At 54.1% G+C, this 19,400-nt stretch overlaps 1 protein-coding gene across 10 annotated transcripts in view; it reads left to right on the top strand.

The window, feature by feature from the left end:
- Window positions 1-19,400, top strand: part of CXXC1 (CXXC finger protein 1) — a 40,043-nt gene that overhangs the window by 403 nt on the left and 20,240 nt on the right. For 6 of the 10 annotated variants that reach the window (XR_014941657.1, XR_014941656.1, XR_014941655.1 and 3 more), the window contains exons 2-9: window positions 1,899-1,996; window positions 3,423-3,523; window positions 5,211-5,314; window positions 7,029-7,184; window positions 8,752-8,778; window positions 11,160-11,309; window positions 14,539-14,646; window positions 16,201-16,385. Coding sequence is in view for 2 of the 10 variants with exons in the window: in XM_085534699.1 (XP_085390825.1) it covers window positions 1,899-1,996; window positions 3,423-3,523; window positions 5,211-5,314; window positions 7,029-7,184; window positions 8,752-8,778; window positions 11,160-11,309; window positions 14,539-14,646; window positions 16,201-16,385 (929 nt within the window). In the remaining 8 variants the exon portion in view is untranslated. The remainder of the gene's footprint in view (window positions 1-1,898; window positions 1,997-3,422; window positions 3,524-5,210; window positions 5,315-7,028; window positions 7,185-8,751; window positions 8,779-11,159; window positions 11,310-14,538; window positions 14,647-16,200; window positions 16,386-19,400) is intronic. The other 4 variants (XR_014941659.1, XM_085534701.1, XR_014941660.1 and 1 more) reach the window with 3 other exon arrangements.

The raw sequence follows: 19,400 nt of genomic DNA, 5'->3' as shown, positions 1-19,400 counted from the left end.
CCATAACCGCATAACCAGCCCTATAACCCCATAACCGGCCCCGTAACCCCATAACCGGCCCCGTAACCCCATAAGCGGCCCCGTAACCCCATAAGCGGCCCCGTAACCCCATAACCAACCCCATAACCGGCCCCATAACCCCATAAGCGGCCCCATAACCCCATAAGCGGCCCCATAACCCCATAACTGGCCCTATAACCCACCCCATAACCCCCCATATAACTCCATAACTGGCCCTATAACTCACCCCGTAACCCCCCATATAACTACATAACCGGCCCTATAACCCCATAACTGGCCCCATAACCAGCCCCATAACCCCTTATATAACCCCATAACCCCCCATATAACCCCATAACCGGTCCTATAACCCCATAACCTCCCATATAACCCCATAAGTAGCCCCATAACCCCATAACCCCCCCATATAACCCCATAACCGGCCCTATAACCCAATAACCCCCCATATAACACCATAACCGGCCCTATAACCCCATAACCTCCCATATAACCCCATAAGTAGCCCCATAACCCCCTATATAACCCCATAACCTCCCATATAACCCCATAACCCCCCATATAGCCCCATAAGCGGCCCCATAACCGCATAACCGGCCCTATAACCCCATAACCGGCCCCATAACCCCATAACCGGCCCCATAACCCCATAAGCGGCCCCATAACCCCATAACTGGCCCTATAACCCACCCCATAACCCCATAACCCCCCATATAACTCCATAACTGGCCCTATAACTCACCCCATAACCCCCCATATACCTACATAACCGGCCCTATAACCCCACAACCGGCCCCATAACCAGCCCCATCACCCCTTATATAACCCCATAACCCCCCATATAACCCCATAACTGGTCCTATAACCCCATAACCTCCCATATAACCCCATAAGTAGCCCCATAACCCCATAACCCCCCCATATAACCCCATAACCGGCCCTATAACCCAATAACCCCCCATATAACCCCATAACCGGCCCTATAACCCCGTAACCTCCCATATAACCCCATAAGTAGCCCCATAACCCCATAACCAGCCCTATAACCCCATAAGTAGCCCTATAACCCCATAACCCCCCCATATAACCCCATAACCGGCCCTATAACCCAATAACCCCCCATATAACACCATAACCGGCCCTATAACCCCATAACCTCCCATATAACCCCATAAGTAGCCCCATAACCCCCTATATAACCCCATAACCGGCCCTATAACCCCGTAACCTCCCATATAACCCCATAAGTAGCCCCATAACCCCATAACCAGCCCTATAACCCCATAAGTAGCCCTATAACCCCATAACCCCCCATATAACCCCATAACTGGCCCCATAACCCCCCATATAACCCCATAACCGGCCCTATAACCCCATAACCCGCCATATAACCCCATAAGTAGCCCCATAACCCCCCCATATAACCCCATAACCAGCCCTATAACCCCGTAACCTCCCATATAACCCCATAAGTAGCCCCATAACCCCCCATATAACCCCATAACTGGCCCTATAACCCCCCATATAACCCCATAACCAGCCCTATAACCCCATAAGTAGCCCCATAGCCCCCCATATAACCCCATAACCGGCCCTATAACCCCATAAGTAGCCCCATAACCCCATAACCCCCCATATAACCCCATATATAACCCCATAACTGGTCCTATAAGCCCATAACCTCCCATATAACCCCATAACCGGCCCTATAACCCCATAAGTAGCCCCATAACCCCATAACCAGCCCTATAACCACATAAGTAGACCCGTAACCACATAACCCCCCATATAACTCCATAACTGGCCCTATAACCCCTTTAGCCCCCCTATAACCCCATAACCCGCCCCATAACCTCCATTTTTTCCCCCCTCTAATACAGGACAGCGAGTTCTCGGACGCGGAGGTTGGGGCGGGGGGGGAGGAGAACGCGCCGGTGTATTGTGTGTGTAGGAAACCGGACATCAACTGCTTCATGATGTGAGATGTGGGGGGATAGGGGGGGATATGGGGTTATATGGGGGATATGGGGTTATATGGGGTGTAATGGGGGTGTTATGGGGTTGTTATGGGGTTATATGGGGGTGTTATGAGGGTGTTATGGGAGATATAGGGGGGATATGGGGTGTAATGGGGGTGTTATGGGGGTTATATGGGGGTTATATGGGGTTATATGGGGGTGTTATGGGGTATAGTGGGGTGTTATGGGGGATATGGGGTTATATGGGGTGTTATGGGGTTATATGGGGGTGTTATGGGGGTGTTATGGGGGATATAGGGGGGATATGGGGTGTTATGGGGTTATATGGGGGTTATATGGGGGCGTTATGGGGGTGTTATGGGAGATATAGGAGGGATATGGGGTGTTATGGGGTTATATGGGGTGTTATGGGGGTGTTATGGGGGATATAGGGGGGATATGGGGTGATATGGGGTGTTATGGGGTTGTTATGGGGTTATATGGGGGTTATATGGGGGTGTTATGGGGTGTAATGGGGGATATAGGGGGGATATGCGGGTTATATGGGGTATAATGGGGGTGTTATGTGGTATAATCAGGTGTTATGGGGTATAGTGGGGGTGTTATGGGGTTATATGCGGGTTATATGGGGTTATACGGGGGTGTTATGGGGTATAGTGGGGTGTTATGGGGGTGTTATGGGGGATATGGGGTGTTATGGGGTTATATGGGGTGTTATGGGGTTGTTATGGGGGATATAGGGGGGTATGGGGTGATATGGGGTGTTATGGGGTTATATGGGGGTATTATGGGGGTGTTATGGGGGATATAGGGGGGATATGGGGTGTTATGGGGTTATATGGGGGTATTATGGGGGTGTTATGGGGGATATAGGGGGGATATGGGGTTATATGGGGGTATTATGGGGGTGTTATGGGGGATATAGGGGGGATATAGGGGGGATATGGGGTGTTATGGGCTTATATGGGGTTATATGGGGGTGTTATGGGTTATAATGGTGTTATGGGGTGTAATGGGGGTGTTATGTGGGGTATAATGAGGTGTTATAGGGTATAATGGTGGTGTTATTGGGTATAATGGGGGTGTTATGGGGTGTAATGGGGGTGTAATGGGGTATAGTGGGGGTTATATGGGGGTGTTATGGGGTATATGGGGTGTTATGGGGGTGTTATGGGGGATATAGGGGTTATATGGGGGTGTTATGGGGTTATATGGGGGAGTTATGGGGTTATATGGGGTTATATGGAGTGTTATGGAGTATAATGGGGGTATAATGGGGTATATGGGGTGTTATGGGCTATAATGGGGTTTAATGGGGGTGTTATGGGGTTATATGGGGTTATATGGGGGTGTAATGGGGTATAATGGGTTATGGGTATAATGGTCTATACCCCCATTAATCTCCCCCCGTTGCTGCCCCCCCAGCGGCTGCGATCACTGCAACGAGTGGTTCCATGGAGACTGTATCAACATCACCGAGAAGATGGCGAAGGCCATAAGGGAGTGGTACTGCCAGCAGTGCAGGGGTGAGACCCCATAGAGTAACATAGAGACCCCATAGAGACCCCATAGACACCCCATAGAGAGCCATAAGGGAGTGGTACTGCCAGCAGTGCCGGGGTGAGACCCTATAGAGACCCCATAGAGTAACATAGAGACCCCATAGAGAGCCATAAGGGAGTGGTACTGCCAGCAGTGCAGGGGTGAGACCCTATAGAGACCTATAGCGACCCATAGAGACCCCATAGAGACCCCATAGAGAGCCATAAGGGAGTGGTACTGCCAGCAGTGCAGGGGTGAGACCCTATAGAGTAACATAGAGACCCCATAGACACCCCATAGAGACCCCATAGAGACCCCATAGAGAGCCATAAGGGAGTGGTACTGCCAGCAGTGCAGGGGTGAGACCCCATAGAGACCCCATAGAGACCCCATAGAGACCCCATAGAGAGCCATAAGGGAGTGGTACTGCCAGCAGTGCAGGGGTGAGACCCCATACAGACCCCATAGAGACCTATAGCGACCCATAGAGACCCCATAGAGAGCCATAAGGGAGTGGTACTGTGAGCAGTGCTGGGGTGAGACCCTATAGGGACACATAGAGACCCCATAGAGTAACATAGGGACCCCATAGAGAGCCATAAGGGAGTGGTACTGCCAGCAGTGCCGGGGTGAGACCCTATAGAGTAACATAGAGGCCTCTAGGGACATATAGGGACCCCATAGAGAGCCCATAGAGAGCCATAAGGGAGTGGTACTGGGAGCAGTGCCGGGGTGAGACCCCATAGACACCCCATAGAGTAACATAGAGACCCCATAGAATAACATAGAGAGCCATAGGGGAGTGGTACTGCCAGCAGTGCAGGGGTGAGACCCCATAGGGACCCCATAGAGAGCCCATAGAGAGCCCATAGAGACACATAGGGACATATAGGGACACTTAGGGGCATATAGAGACACATAGAGACTATAGGGACACATAGAGACCCATAGGGACACATAGAGACCCATAAGTCCCCTTATGACCCCATAGGATCCCATAAGACCCCATAAGGCCCCATAGGACCCCCATAAGACCCCTTAAGATTCCATAGGAACCCATAAGGCCCATTAAGACCCAATAAGACCCCATAAGACCCCATAAAACCCCATAAGACCCCATAAGACCCCCATAAAACCCCATAAGACCCCATAAAACCCCATAAGACCCCATATAACCCCATAAGACCCCATAAGACCCCATAAAACCCCATAAAACCCCATAAGACCCCCATAAAACCCCATAAGACCCCATAAAACCCCATAAAACCCCATAAGACCCCATAAGACCCCCATAAGACCCCATAAGACCCCATAAAACCCCATAAGACCCCATAAGACCCCATAAAACCCCATAAGACCCCATAAGACCCCCATAAAACCCCATAAAACCCCATAAGACCCCATAAAACCCCATAAGACCCCATAAGACCCCCATAAGACCCCATAAAACCCCATAAGACCCCATAAAACCCCATAAGACCCCATAAGACCCCATAAAACCCCATAAGACCCCATAAGACCCCCATAAAACCCCATAAAACCCCATAAGACCCCATAAGACCCCATAAAACCCCATAAGATCCCATAAAACCCCATAAGACCCCATATAACCCCATAAGACCCCATAAGACCCCACAAGACCCCCTAACTCCCCCTTTCCTCTCCCCGCAGCCAAGGACCCCAGCCTGGAGATCCGCTACCGGCACAAGAAGAGCCGCGAGAAGGAGCTGGACAACAACAAAGGGCACGAGGCCGAGCCGGGACGAGCCGCCAAGGTCACATATGGGGACACCCCATAACCCCCTATAGCCCCATATCCACCCTATAACCCCATATAACCCCATATCCCCCCGCTATAACCCCATATAACCCCCTATAACCCCATATCCCCCCCTATAACCCCATATCTCCCCCATATCCCCCCTATAACCCCATATCTCCCCCCATATACCCCCATATAACCCCATATCTCCCCCCATATCCCCCTATATAACCCCATATCCCCCCCTATAACCCCTTATAACCCCATATCCCCCCATATAACCCCATATCTCCCCCCATATCCACCTATATAACCCCATATCTCCCCCTATAACCCCCTATAACCCCATATCCCCCCTATATGCCCCCATAGATCAAGCGCTCAGCCTGTATGTGCGGTGAGTGCGAGGTGTGTCGCTGCCCATATCCCCCCATATCCCCCCCATATCCCCCCATATCCCCCCTGTAACCCCATATCCCCCCATATAACCCCATATAACCCCATAACCCCATATCCCCCCTATAACCCCATATCTCCCCCATATCCCCCCATATCTCCCCCATATCCCCCCATATCCCCCCATATAACCCCATATCCCCCCATATCCCCCCATATCTCCCCCATATCTCCCCCATATAACCCCATATCCCCCCCATATAACCCGGTACCCCCCCTATAACCCCCTATAACCCCATATCCCCCCATATCCCCCCCTATAACTCCATATCCCCCCATATCTCCCCCATATCCCCCCTATAACCCCATATCCCCCTATATAACCCCATATCCCCCCATATCTCCCCCATATCCCCCCCATATAACCCGGTACCCCCCCCATATAACCCGGTACCCCCCCTATAACCCTCTATAACCCTCTATAACCCCATATCCTCCCCCATATCCCCCCTATAACCCCATATCACCCCATATCCACCCTATAACCCCATATCCACCCTATAACCCCATATCTCCCCCATATCCCCCCATATCTCCCCCATATCTCCCCCATATAACCCCATATCTCCCCCATATCCCCCCATATAACCCCATATCTCCCCCATATCCCCCCTATAACCCCATATCCCCCCTATAACCCCATATCCCCCCCTATAACCCCATATCCCCCCTATAACCCCATATCCACCCTATAACCCCATATCCCCCGGCTATAACCCCATATAACCCCATATAACCCCCTATAATCCCATATCTCCCCCTATAACCCCATATCCCCCCATATCTCCCCCATATCCTCCCATATCCCCCCATATCCCCCCTATAACCCCATATCCCCCCCATATAACCCCAAATCCCCCCATATAACCCCATATCCCCCCTATAACCCCATATCTCCCCCCATATCCCCCCATATGCCCCATAGATCAAGCGCTCAGCCCGTATGTGCGGTGAGTGCGAGGCGTGTCGCCGCCCATATCCCCCCATATCTCCCCCATATCCCCCCATACCCCCCCTATAACCCCATATCTCCCCCATATCCCCCCATATCTCCCCCCTATAACCCCATATCCCCCCCTATAACCCCATATCCCGCCCTATAACCCCATATCCCCCCATATCTCCCCCATATCCCCCCATATAACCCCATATCTCCCCCCATATCCCCCTATATAACCCCATATCTCCCCCATATAACCCCATATCTCCCCCCATATCCCCCCTATAACCCCATATCCCCCCTATAACCCCCCCTATAATCTGCCCCCCAGATCAAGCGCTCAGCCCGTATGTGCGGTGAGTGCGAGGCGTGTCGCCGCCCCGAGGATTGCGGTCAGTGCGATTTCTGCCGCGACATGAAGAAATTTGGCGGCCCCAACAAGATCCGCCAGAAGTGTCGGCTCAGGCAGTGCCAGCTGCGAGCACGCGTATGTAACACGCGTGTCACATGCGTGTGCTTAGCGTGTTCTAAGCGTGTGCTTCATGTGTGCTTAGCACGTCCTTGGGGTGCGCTTAGTGTGTGGTTGGTGTGTTCTTAGTGTGTGCTTAGTGTGTGTTTAGTGTGTTTTTCGCACATCCTTAGCGTGTGCTTGGTGTGTTCTTAACATGTTCTAAGCGTGTGCTTCATGTGTGCTTAGCATGTCCTTGGTGTGCGCTTAGCATGTGGTTGGTGTGTTCTTTGTGTGTGTTTAGTGTGTTTTTAGCACATTTTTAGCGTGTTCTTAGCGTGTGGTTGGCGCGTTCTAAGCGTGTGCTTCATGTGTGCTTAGCATGTCCTTGGTGTGCACTTAGCATGTGGTTGGTGTGTTCTTTGTGTGTGTTTATTGTGTTTTTAGCACATCCTTAGCGTGTTCTTAGCGTGTTCTAAGCGTGTGCTTCATATGTGCTTAGCACGTCCTTGGTGTGCGCTTAGCATGTGCTTGGTATGTTCTTAGCATGTTCTAAGTGTGTGCTTCATGTGTGCTTAGCACGTCCTTGGTGTGCGCTTAGCGTGTGCTTGATGTGTTCTTAGCGTGTTCTAAGCGTGTGCTTCATGTGTGCTTAGCACGTCCTTGGTGTGCGCTTAGCGTCTGGTTGGTGTGTTCTTAGTGTGTGTTTAGTGTGTTTTAGCACATCCTTAGCGTGTGCTTGGTGTGTTCTAAGTGTGTTCTAAGCGTGTGCTTAGCACGTCCTTGGTGTGCGCTTAGCGTGTGCTTGGTGTGTTCTTAGTGTGTGTTTAGTGTGTGTTTATTGTGCTTTTAGCACATCCTTAGCGTGTGGTTGGTGTGTTCTTAGTGTGTGTTTAGTTTGTTTTTAGCACATCCTTAGCATGTTCTTAGCGTGTTCTAAGTGTGTGCTTAATGTGTGCTTAGCACGTCCTTGGTGTGCGCTTAGCGTGTGGTTGGTGTGTTCTTAGTGTGTGTTTATTGTGCTTTTAGCACATCCTTGGCGTGTGCTTGGTGTGTTCTTAGCTTGTGCTTATCATGTTCTGAGTGTGTGCTTGGCATGTTTTTAGCATGTGCTTAGTGTGTTCTTAGTGTGTGTTTGGCATGCGATTGGTGTGTGCTTACTGTGTGCTTAGTGTCTGCTTAGCATGTCATTAGCATGTGCTTGGTGTGTCCTTAGTATGTGCTTACTGTGTTCTTAGCATGTTCTTAGTGTGTGCTTGGTGTGTCCTTTGTGTGTGCTTAGCATTGCCTAAGTCACACTGCGGCAGTGCCAGCTCAGAGCCCACATCAGTAACACGTGTGTGCTTAGTATGTGCTTAGCATGTGCTTAGCATGTGCTTAGTGTGTGCTTAGCATGTGTTTTACGTGCCCTTAGCGTGTCCTTAGTATGGCCTTAGCGTGACCTAAGCCCACTGCAGCGGTGCCAGCTCAGAGCCCGCGTCAGTAACACACACGTGTGCTTAGCATGTTCTTAGCATGTTCTTAGTGTGTTCTTGGCATGTACTGTGTTCTTAGCGTGTCCTTAGCATGTTCCCCTATCCCTGACGCCCCCGTTATTCCCCTATAGGAATCCTACAAGTACTTCCCTTCTTCGGTGAGTCGTTCTTTCATCCCTTATATTTGGGGGGGGGGGGGGTCCATTTTTGGGGGCCCTTTTGGGGGGGTTGTCGATATAATGGGGGGGATATTGGGTTCATGGGGGGGATAATGGGTCCATAGTGGGGGTCTGGGTCCTATTTGGGGGGGTTGTGGGTATAATGGGGGGGGGGTCCTGGGTATAATATAGGGGGGTCCTAGGTCCTATCTGGGGGGGTCCTGGGTATAATGGGGGGGGTCCTGGGTCCTGTTTAGGGGGTGTCCTGGGTATAATGGGGGGGTCTTGGGTCCATGGGGGGGGCTGGGTCCATAGAGGGGGTCCTGGGTGCATGGGGGGTCATGGGTATAATGGGGGGGGTCCTGGGTCCATAGAGGGGGTCCTGGGTCCTATATGGTGGGGGTGTAGGTATAATGGGGGGGTACTGGGTCTATAGGGGAGTCTTGGGTCCATAGGGGGGGGCCTGGGTATAATGGGAGGGGTTCTGGGTCCTATTTGGGGGGGGGTCTCGGGTCTATAGGGGAGTTCTGGGTCCATAGAGGGGGTACTGGGTGCATGTGGGGGGCCTGGGTATAATGGGGGGGGTCCTGGGTCCATAGAGGGGGTCCTGGGTCCTATATGGTGGGGGTGTAGGTATAATGGGGGGGTACTGGGTCCATAGGGGGGGTCTTGGGTCCTATTTGGGGGGGTCCTGGGTCCATAGAGGGGGTCTTGGGTGCATGGGGGGGGGGGGTCCTGGGTATAATGGGGGGGGTCCTGGGTCCATAGTGGGGGTCCTATTTGGGGGGGTTGTGGGTATAATGGGGGGGGGGGGTCCTGGGTATAATATAGGGGGGTCCTAGGTCCTATCTGGGGGGATCCTGGGTATAATGGGGGGGTCCTTGGTCCTATTTGAGGGGGTCTTGGGTCTATAGGGGAGTCCTGGGTCCGCAGAGGGGAGGCCCTGGGTATAATGGGGGGGGTCCTGGGTCCTATTTGGGGGGGTCCTGGGTATAATGGGGGGGTCTTGGGTCCATGGGGGGGGGCTGGGTCCATAGAGGGGGTCCTGGGTGCATGGGGGGCCATGGGTATAATGGAGGGGATCCTGGGTCCTATTAGAGGGGGTCCTGGGTCCTATTTGGGTGGGTTGTGGGTATAATGGGGGGGTCCTGGGTCTATAGGGGAGTCTTGGGTCCATAGGGGGGGCCCTGGGTATAATGGGAGGGGTTCTGGGTCCTATTTGGGGGGGGGGGGGGGGGGTCTCAGGTCTATAGGGGAGTCCTGGGTCCATAGAGGGGGTCCTGGGTGCATGTGGGGGGCCTGGGTATAATGGGGGGGGTCTTGGGTCCATAGAGGGGGTCCTGGGTCCTATATGGTGGGGGTGTAGGTATAATGGGGGGGTACTGGGTCCATAGGGGGGGTCCTGGGTCCATAGAGGGGGTCCTGGGTCCTGGGTCCTATATGGTGGGGGTGTAGGTATAATGGGGGGGTACTGGGTCCATGGGGGGGGGTCTGGGGTATAATAGGGGGGGTCTTGGGTCCATAGGGGGGGTCCTGGGTCCATAGAGGGGGTCTTGGGTGCATGGGGGGGGGCTGGGTATAATGGGGGGGGTCCTGGGTCTATAGAGGGGGTGCCGGGTCCTATACGGTGGGGGTGTGGGTATAATCGGGGGGTCTTGGGTCCTATTTGGGGGGGTTCTGGGTCCATAGAGGGGGTACTGGGTGCATGTGGGGGGCCTGGGTATAATGGGGGGGGTCCTGAGTCCATAGAGGGGGTCCTGGGTCCTATTTGGGGGGGTTGTGGGTATAATGGGGGGGTACTGGGTCCATGGGGGGGGTCTGGGTATAATGGGGGGGGTCCTGAGTCCATAGAGGGGGTCCTGGGTCCTATTTGGGGGGGTTGTGGGTATAATGGGGGGGTCCTGGGTCCATAGAGGGGGTCCTGGGTGCATGGGGGGGGGGCTGGGTATAATGGGGGGGGTCCTGGGTCCTATATGGTGGGGGTGTGGGTATAATGGGGGGGTACTGGGTCCATGGGGGGGGGTCTGGGGTATAATAGGGGGGTCCTGGGTCCTATTTGGGGGGGTCCTGGGTCCTATTTGGGGGGGTCATGGGTCCATAGAGGGGGTCTTGGGTGCATGGGGGGGGGGGGCTGGGTATAATGGGGGGGGTCCTGGGTCTATAGAGGGGGTCCTGGGTCCTGGGTCCTATATGGTGGGGGTGTGGGTATAATGGGGGGGTACTGGGTCCATGGGGGGGTCCTAGGTTTAACTGGGTGGGGTCCTGGGTGCCCTTATAGATGGGTTGGGGGGGGTGGTTCCCATTTGGGATGGGGTTGGGGGTTGGGTGGGGGGTCTCCTGGGCCCAGCCCGGTGTCCGGGTGGGTGCTGACCCCCCCCCAGCTGGTGAGGGGGCGCGAGGGGGAGCTGGAGCTGCTGAAGGAGCAGCTGGGGGCGGGGGGACCCCCCGAGACCCCCTCAGATGAGGAGCTGCCGCTCGACCCCCGGCTCTACCAGGAGCTCTGCGCCGGAGCCTTCGATGAGCACGGAGTGGTGGGTAACCAAGGGACCCAAAATGGGCTGCTTTCAACCCAAAAATGGGGGAGATACGGGGGAGAAATAGGGATGGGGGGGGCCTAAGAGGGATGGGGAGACCCTAAAAGGGCTGATTTCAGCCCAGAATGGAGGTGATGGGGGGAGAAATGGGGCTGGGGGAGGGTCTAAGAGGGATAAGGGGGACCTAAAAGGGCCCCCCCATATCCCCCCACATCCCCCCATATCCCCCCATAGCCCCCCATATCCCCCCTATAACCCTACATCCACCCATATCCCCCCATCTCCCCCCATATCCCCCCCATATCCCCCCTATAACCCCACATCCCCCCATATCCCCCCCATATCCCCCCTATAACCCCACATCCCCCCATATCCCCCCATCTCCCCCCATATCCCCCCTATAACCCCACATCCCCCCATATCCCCCCATCTCCCTCCATATCCTCCCCATATCCCCATATCTATCCCTATACTGTCCCATATCCCCCCATCTTCCCCCATATCCTCTCATATCTCACCACATCCCCCCATATCCCCCCCTAGAACCCCATATCCCTCTATCTCTGCCCCATATACCCCCCATCTCCCCCCCATATCCCTCTATGTCCGCCCCATCTCCCCCCATATCCCCCCATATCCCTCTATGTCCACCCCATATCCCCCCCATATCCCTCTATGTCCGCCCCATCTCCCCCCATCTCCCCCCATATCCCTCTATGTCCGCCCCATCTCCCCCCATCTCCCCCCATATCCCCCCATATCCCTCTATGTCCGCCCCATCTCCCCCCATCTCCCCCCATATCCCTCTATGTCCGCCCCATCTCCCCCCATCTCCCCCCATATCCCCCCCATATCCCTCTATGTCCGCCCCATCTCCCCCCATATCCCCCCATATCCCTCTATGTCCGCCCCATCTCCCCCCATATCCCTCCATCTCCCCCCCTATACTCCCATATATCTCTATCTCTGCCCCATATACCCCCCATATAATCCCCATATCCCTCTATGTCCACCCCATCTCCCCCCATCTCCCCCCATATCCCCCCCATATCCCTCTATGTCCGCCCCATCTCCCCCCATATCCCCCCATATCCCCCCATATCCCTCTATGTCCGCCCCATCTCCCCCCATATCCCCCCATCTCCCCCCATATCCCTCTATGTCCGCCCCATCTCCCCCCATATCCCTCTATGTCCGCCCCATCTCCCCCCATATCCCTCTATGTCCGCCCCATCTCCCCCCATCTCCCCCCATATCCCTCTATGTCTACCCCATCTCCCCCCATATCCCTCCATATCCCCCCCTATACCCCCATATATCTCTATCTCTGCCCCATATACCCCCCATATAACCCCCATATCCCTCTATGTCCGCCCCATCTCCCCCCATATCCCTCCATATCCCCCCATATCCCTCTATGTCCACACCGTATCCCCCCATATCCCCCCATATCCCTCTATGTCCACCCCATCTCCCCCCATATCCCTCTATGTCCGCCCCATCTCCCCCCATATCCCTCCATCTCCCCCCCTATACTCCCATATATCTCTATCTCTGCCCCATATACCCCCCATATAACCCCCATATCCCTCTATGTCCGCCCCATCTCCCCCCATCTCCCCCCATATCCCCCCATATCCCTCTATGTCCACCCCATATCCCCCCATATCCCCCCATATCCCTCTATGTCCACCCCACATCCCCCCATCTCCCCCCATATCCCTCTATGTCCACCCCATATCCCTCTATGTCCGCCCCATCTCCCCCCATATCCCTCTATGTCCGCCCCATCTCCCCCCATATTCCCCCATATCCCCCCCATATCCCTCTATGTCCGCCCCATCTCCCCCCATATCCCTCTTATGTCCGCCCCACATCCCCCCCATATCCCTCTATGTCCACCCCATCTCCCCCCATATCCCTCCATCTCCCCCCCTATACCCCCATATATCTCTATCTCTGTCCCATATACCCCCCATATAACCCCCATATCCTTCTATGTCCACCCCATCTCCCCCCATCTCCCCCCCATATCCCCCCATATCCCTCTATATCCACACCATATCCCCCCATATCCCCCCATCTCCCCCCATATCCCTCTGTGTCCGCCCCATCTCCCTCCATATCCCTCTATATCCGCCCCATATATCTCCCCCCATCTCCCCCCATCTCCCCCCATATCCCTCTATGTCCACCCCATCTCTCCCCATCTCCCCCCATATCCCTCTATGTCCGCCCCATCTCCCCCCATAACCCCCCATATCCCCCCCATATCCCCCTATGTCTGCCCCATATCCCCCCCATATCCCCCTATGTCTGCCCCATCTCCCCCCATCTCCCCCCATATCCCTCTATGTCCGCCCCATCTCCCCCCATATCCCCCCATATCCCCCCCATATCCCCCTATGTCTGCCCCATATCCCCCCCATATCCCTCTATGTCCGCCCCATCTCCCCCATATCCCCCCATATCCCTCTATGTCCGCCCCATCTCCCCCCATATCCCCCCATATCCCTCTATGTCCACCCCATATCCCCCCCATCTCCCCCCATCTCCCCCCATCTCCCCCCATATCCCCCCATATCCCTCTATGTCCGCCCCATATCCCCCCATATCCCCCCATCTCCCCCCATATCCCTCTATGTCCACCCCATATCCCCCATATCCCCCCATATCCCTCTATGTCCACCCCATCTCCCCCCATCTCCCCCCATATCCCCCCATATCCCTCTATGTCCACCCCATCTCCCCCCATATCCCTCCATCTCCCCCCATATCCCTCTATGTCCACCCCATCTCTCCCCATCTCCCCCCATATCCCTCTATGTCCGCCCCATCTCCCCCCATCTCCCCCCATCTCCCCCCATATCCCTCTACGTCCACCCCATCTCCCCCCATCTCCCCCCATCTCCCCCCATCTCCCCCCATATCCCTCTATGTCCGCCCCATCTCCCCCCATATCCCCCCATCTCCCCCCATATCCCTCTATGTCCACCCCATATCCCCCATATCCCCCCATATCCCTCTATGTCCACCCCATCTCTCCCCATCTCCCCCCATATCCCTCTATGTCCGCCCCATCTCCCCCCATATCCCTCTATGTCCGCCCCATCTCCCCCCATCTCCCCCCACATCCCTCTATGTCCGCCCCATATCCCTGTATGTCCGCCCCATATCTCTCCCCATAGCGGTGGTCCCATTGCTGCCCCCTTTGCCCCCTTTCCAGCCGTGGCTCAGTGACCCCGAGGACGCCCCGTTCCTGGACCCGGCGCTGCGCAAACGGGCCGTGAAGGTGAAACACGTCAAGAGGAGGGACAAGAAGGCGGAGAAGAAGGTACGGGGGGTTATACTGGGATATACTGGGATATACTGGGATACACTGGGTTATACTGGGATATACTGGGTTATACTGGGATATACTGGGATATACTGGGTTATACTGGGTTATACTGGGATATACTGGGTTATACTGGGATATACTGGGAGGGACTGGGTTATACTGGGATATACTGGGATGCACTGGGATATACAGGGATATACTGGGATATACTGGGTTATACTGGGATATGCTGGGATATACTGGGTTATACTGGGATATACTGGGTTACACTGGGATATATTGGGATATACTGGGTTATACTGGGATATATTGGGATATACTGGGTTATACTGGGATATACTGGGATATACTGGGATATACTGGGTTATACTGGGTTATACTGGGATATACTGGGATATACTGGGAGGGACTGGGTTATACTGGGATATACTGGGATGGACTGGGTTATACTGGGATATACTGGGATATACTGGGAGGGACTGGGGGGAAATGGGAGAGACTGGGATGGACTGGAATGGACTGGGATGGACTGGGATGCAACGGGTCATGCTGGGTTATACTGGGATGCAATGGGTCCTACTGGGCCCTACTGGGATGCAGTGGGTCCTATTGACCATACCGGGAGGCAGTGGGTCCTACTGGGCCCTGCTGGGCCATACTGGGAGGTAGTGAGTCATACTGGGCCATACTGGGTTCTACTGGGGTGCAATGGGCCCTACTGGGCCATACTGGGATGCAGTGGGTTCTACTGGGCCATACTGGGATGCAGTGGGTTCTACTGGGCCATACTGGGTCCTGCTGGGATGCAATGGACCCTACTGGGCCATACTGGGATGCAGTGGGTCCTACTGGGCCATACTGGGTTCTGCTGGGATGCAATGGGCCCTACTGGGCCCTACTGGGTCCTACTGGGCCATACTGGGCCCTACTGGGCCCTACTGGGCCTTACTGGGCCATACTGGGCCATACTGGGTCCTACTGGGCCATACTGGGCCATACTGGGTCCTACTGGGCCCTACTGGGCCCTACTGGGTCCTACTGGGCCCTACTGGGACCTACTGGGCCATACTGGGTCCTACTGGGCCCTACTGGGCCCTACTGGGCCATACTGGGTCCTACTAGGTCTACTGGGCCCTACTGGGCCATACTGGGTCCTAATGGGCCCTACTGGGCCATACTGGGTCCTACTGGGCCCTACTGGGTCATACTGGGCCATACTGGGTCCTACTGGCCCATACTGGGCCATACTGGACCCTACTGGGCCATACTGGGCCCTACTGGCCCATACTGGGTCCTACTGGGCCATACTGGGCCATACTGGGTCCTACTTGGCCCTACTGGGTCCTACTGGGCCCTACAGGGCCCTACTGGGCCATACTGGGATGCAATGGGCCCTACTGGGCCCTACTGGGATGCAATGGGTCCTACTGGGCCATACTGGGATGCAATGGGTCCTACTGGCCCATACTGGGCCCTACAGGGCCCTGCTGGCCCCTAGTGTGCTGCATTGTATGCGTTGCTGCAGCTGCTGTGCTTGTTGTTGCCCAGAAGGAGGAGCGCTACAAACGGCACCGGCAGAAACCGCGGCACCGCGAGCGGAACCGGCACCCGGAGCGATGCGACAACCGCGACCCCGCGGGCAGCGGGCAATGCCTGGGACCGGGCTGCACCCGGCCGGCACGGCCGCCATCCAAGTACTGCAGCGAGGCATGCGGCATCAAACTGGCTGCTAAGTGAGTCTGGGGGCAAGAGCATGCAATGTAATGCGATGCAATGCGATGCAATGCGATAGCATGCGATGCAATGCGATAGCATGCGATGTAATGCGATAGCATGCGATGTAATGCGATAGCATGCGATGCAATGCGATAGCATGCGATGTAATGCGATAGCATGCGATATAATGCGATAGCGTGCGATGTAATGCGATAGCATGCGATATAATGCGATAGCATGCAATGTAATGCGATAGCATGTGATGTAATGCGATAGCATGTGATGTAATGCGATAGCATGCGATATAATGCGATAGCATGCGATATAATGCGATAGCGTGCAATGTAATGCGATAGCATGCGATGTAATGCGATAGCATGTGATGTAATGCGATAGCGTGCGATGTAATGCGATAGCATGCGATGTAATGCGATAGCGTGCAATGTAATGCGATAGCATGTGATGTAATGCGATAGCATGCGATGTAATGCGATAGCATGCGATATAATGCGATAGCATGCGATATAATGCGATAGCATGCGATGTAATGCGATAGCATGCGACGTAATGTGATAGCATGCGATGTAATGCGATAGCATGCGATGTAATGCGATAGCATGTGATGCAATGTGATAGCATGCGATGTAATGCGATAGCATGCGATGTAATGCGATAGCATGTGATGCAATGTGATAGCATGTGATGCAATGCGATAGCATGCGATGCAATGTGATAGCATTCGATGTAATGCGATAGCATGCGATGTAATGAGATAGCATGCGATGTAATGCGATAACATGCGATGTAATGCGATAGCATGCGATGTAATGTGATAGCATGCGATGTAATGCGATAGCATGCGATGCAATGTGATAGCATGCGATGTAATGCGATAGCATGCGACGTAATGCGATAGCATGCGATGTAATGCGATAGCATGCGACGTAATGCGATAGCATGCGATGTAATGCGATAGCATGCGATGTAATGCGATAGCATGCGATGTAATGAGATAGCGTGCGATGCAATGCGATAGCATGCGATGTAATGCGATAGCATGCGATGTAATGCGATAGCATGCGATGTAATGCGATGCAATGCGATGTAATGCAATAGCATGCGATATAATGCGATAGCATGTGATGCAATGTGATAGCATGCGATGCAATGCATCAGCGTGCAACACAGTGCAACATTAGGCACCACCATGGGCCCCTATACTAACCAACCGGGCCCCATAATACCCAACCAGGCCCTACAATAACCAACCGGGCCCCATAATACCCAACCAGGCCCTACAATACCCAACCAGGCCCTACAATACCCAACCAGGCCCTACAATACCCAACCAGGCCCTACAATATCCAACCAGGCCCTACAATACCCAACCAGGCCCTGTAATAACCAACCAGGCCCTACAATATCCAACCAGGCCCTACAATAACCAACCAGGCCCTACAATACCCAACCAGGCCCTACAATACCCAACCAGGCCCTACAATAACCAACCAGGCCCTACAATAACCAACCAGGCCCTACAATACCCAACCAGGCCCTGTAATAACCAACCAGGCCCTACAATATCCAACCAGGCCCTACAATACCCAACCAGGCCCTACAATACCCAACCAGGCCCTACAATAACCAACCAGGCCCTACAATATCCAACCAGGCCCTATAATATCCAACCAGGCCCTACAATAACCAACCAGGCCCTACAATAACCAACCAGGCCCTACAATATCCAACCAGGCCCTATAATATCCAACCAGGCCCTACAATAACCAACCAGGCCCTGTAATAACCAACCAGGCCCTGTAATAACCAACCAGGCCCTACAATATCCAACCAGGCCCTATAATATCCAACCAGGCCCTACAATAACCAACTAGGCCCTACAATAACCAACCAGGCCCTACAATACCCAACCAGGCCCTACAATACCCAACCAGGCCCTACAATATCCAACCAGGCCCTACAATAACCAACCAGGCCCTACACTAACCAACCAGGCCCTACAATAACCAACCAGGCCCTACAATACCCAACCAGGCCCTACAATACCCAACCAGGCCCTACAATAACCAACCAGGCCCTATAATATCCAACCAGGCCCTACAATACCCAACCAGGCCCTACAATAACCAACCAGGCCCTACAATACCCAACCAGGCCCTACAATAACCAACCAGGCCCTACAATAACCAACCAGGCCCTACAATATCCAACCAGGCCCTACAATAACCAACCAGGCCCTACAATATCCAACCAGGCCCTGTAATATCCAACCAGGCCCTACAATACCCAACCAGGCCCTACAATAACCAACCAGGCCCTACAATACCCAACCAGGCCCTACAATACCCAACCAGGCCCTACAATACCCAACCAGGCCCTATAATAACCAACCAGGCCCTACAATATCCAACCAGGCCCTACAATAACCAACCAGGCCCTACAATAACCAACCAGGCCCTACAATACCCAACCAGGCCCTACAATAACCAACCAGGCCCTATAATATCCAACCCGGCCCTACAATAACCAACCAGGCCCTACAATAACCAACCAGGCCCTACAATAACCAACCAGGCCCTACAATATCCAACCAGGCCCTACAATAACCAACCAGGCCCTACAATACCCAACCAGGCCCTACAATAACCAACCAGGCCCTACAATACCCAACCAGGCCCTACAATACCCAACCAGGCCCTACAATATCCAACCAGGCCCTACAATACCCAACCAGGCCCTATAATAACCAACCAGGCCCTACAATATCCAACCAGGCCCTACAATAACCAACCAGGCCCTACAATATCCAACCAGGCCCTACAATAACCAACCCGGCCCTACAATAACCAACCAGGCCCTACAATACCCAACCAGGCCCTACAATACCCAACCAGGCCCTACAATATCCAACCAGGCCCTACAATACCCAACCAGGCCCTATAATAACCAACCAGGCCCTACAATATCCAACCAGGCCCTACAATAACCAACCAGGCCCTACAATATCCAACCAG

The sequence above is a fragment of the Coturnix japonica genome, unplaced genomic scaffold (genome assembly GCF_054131305.1).
Source record: "Coturnix japonica strain WE unplaced genomic scaffold, WE-NBRP24 Scf097, whole genome shotgun sequence".
In the NCBI taxonomy this organism is placed as follows: Eukaryota; Metazoa; Chordata; class Aves; order Galliformes; family Phasianidae; genus Coturnix; species Coturnix japonica.
The sequence above is the reverse complement of the archived record's forward strand: the minus strand, read 5'-3'. Positions and strand labels throughout refer to the sequence as shown.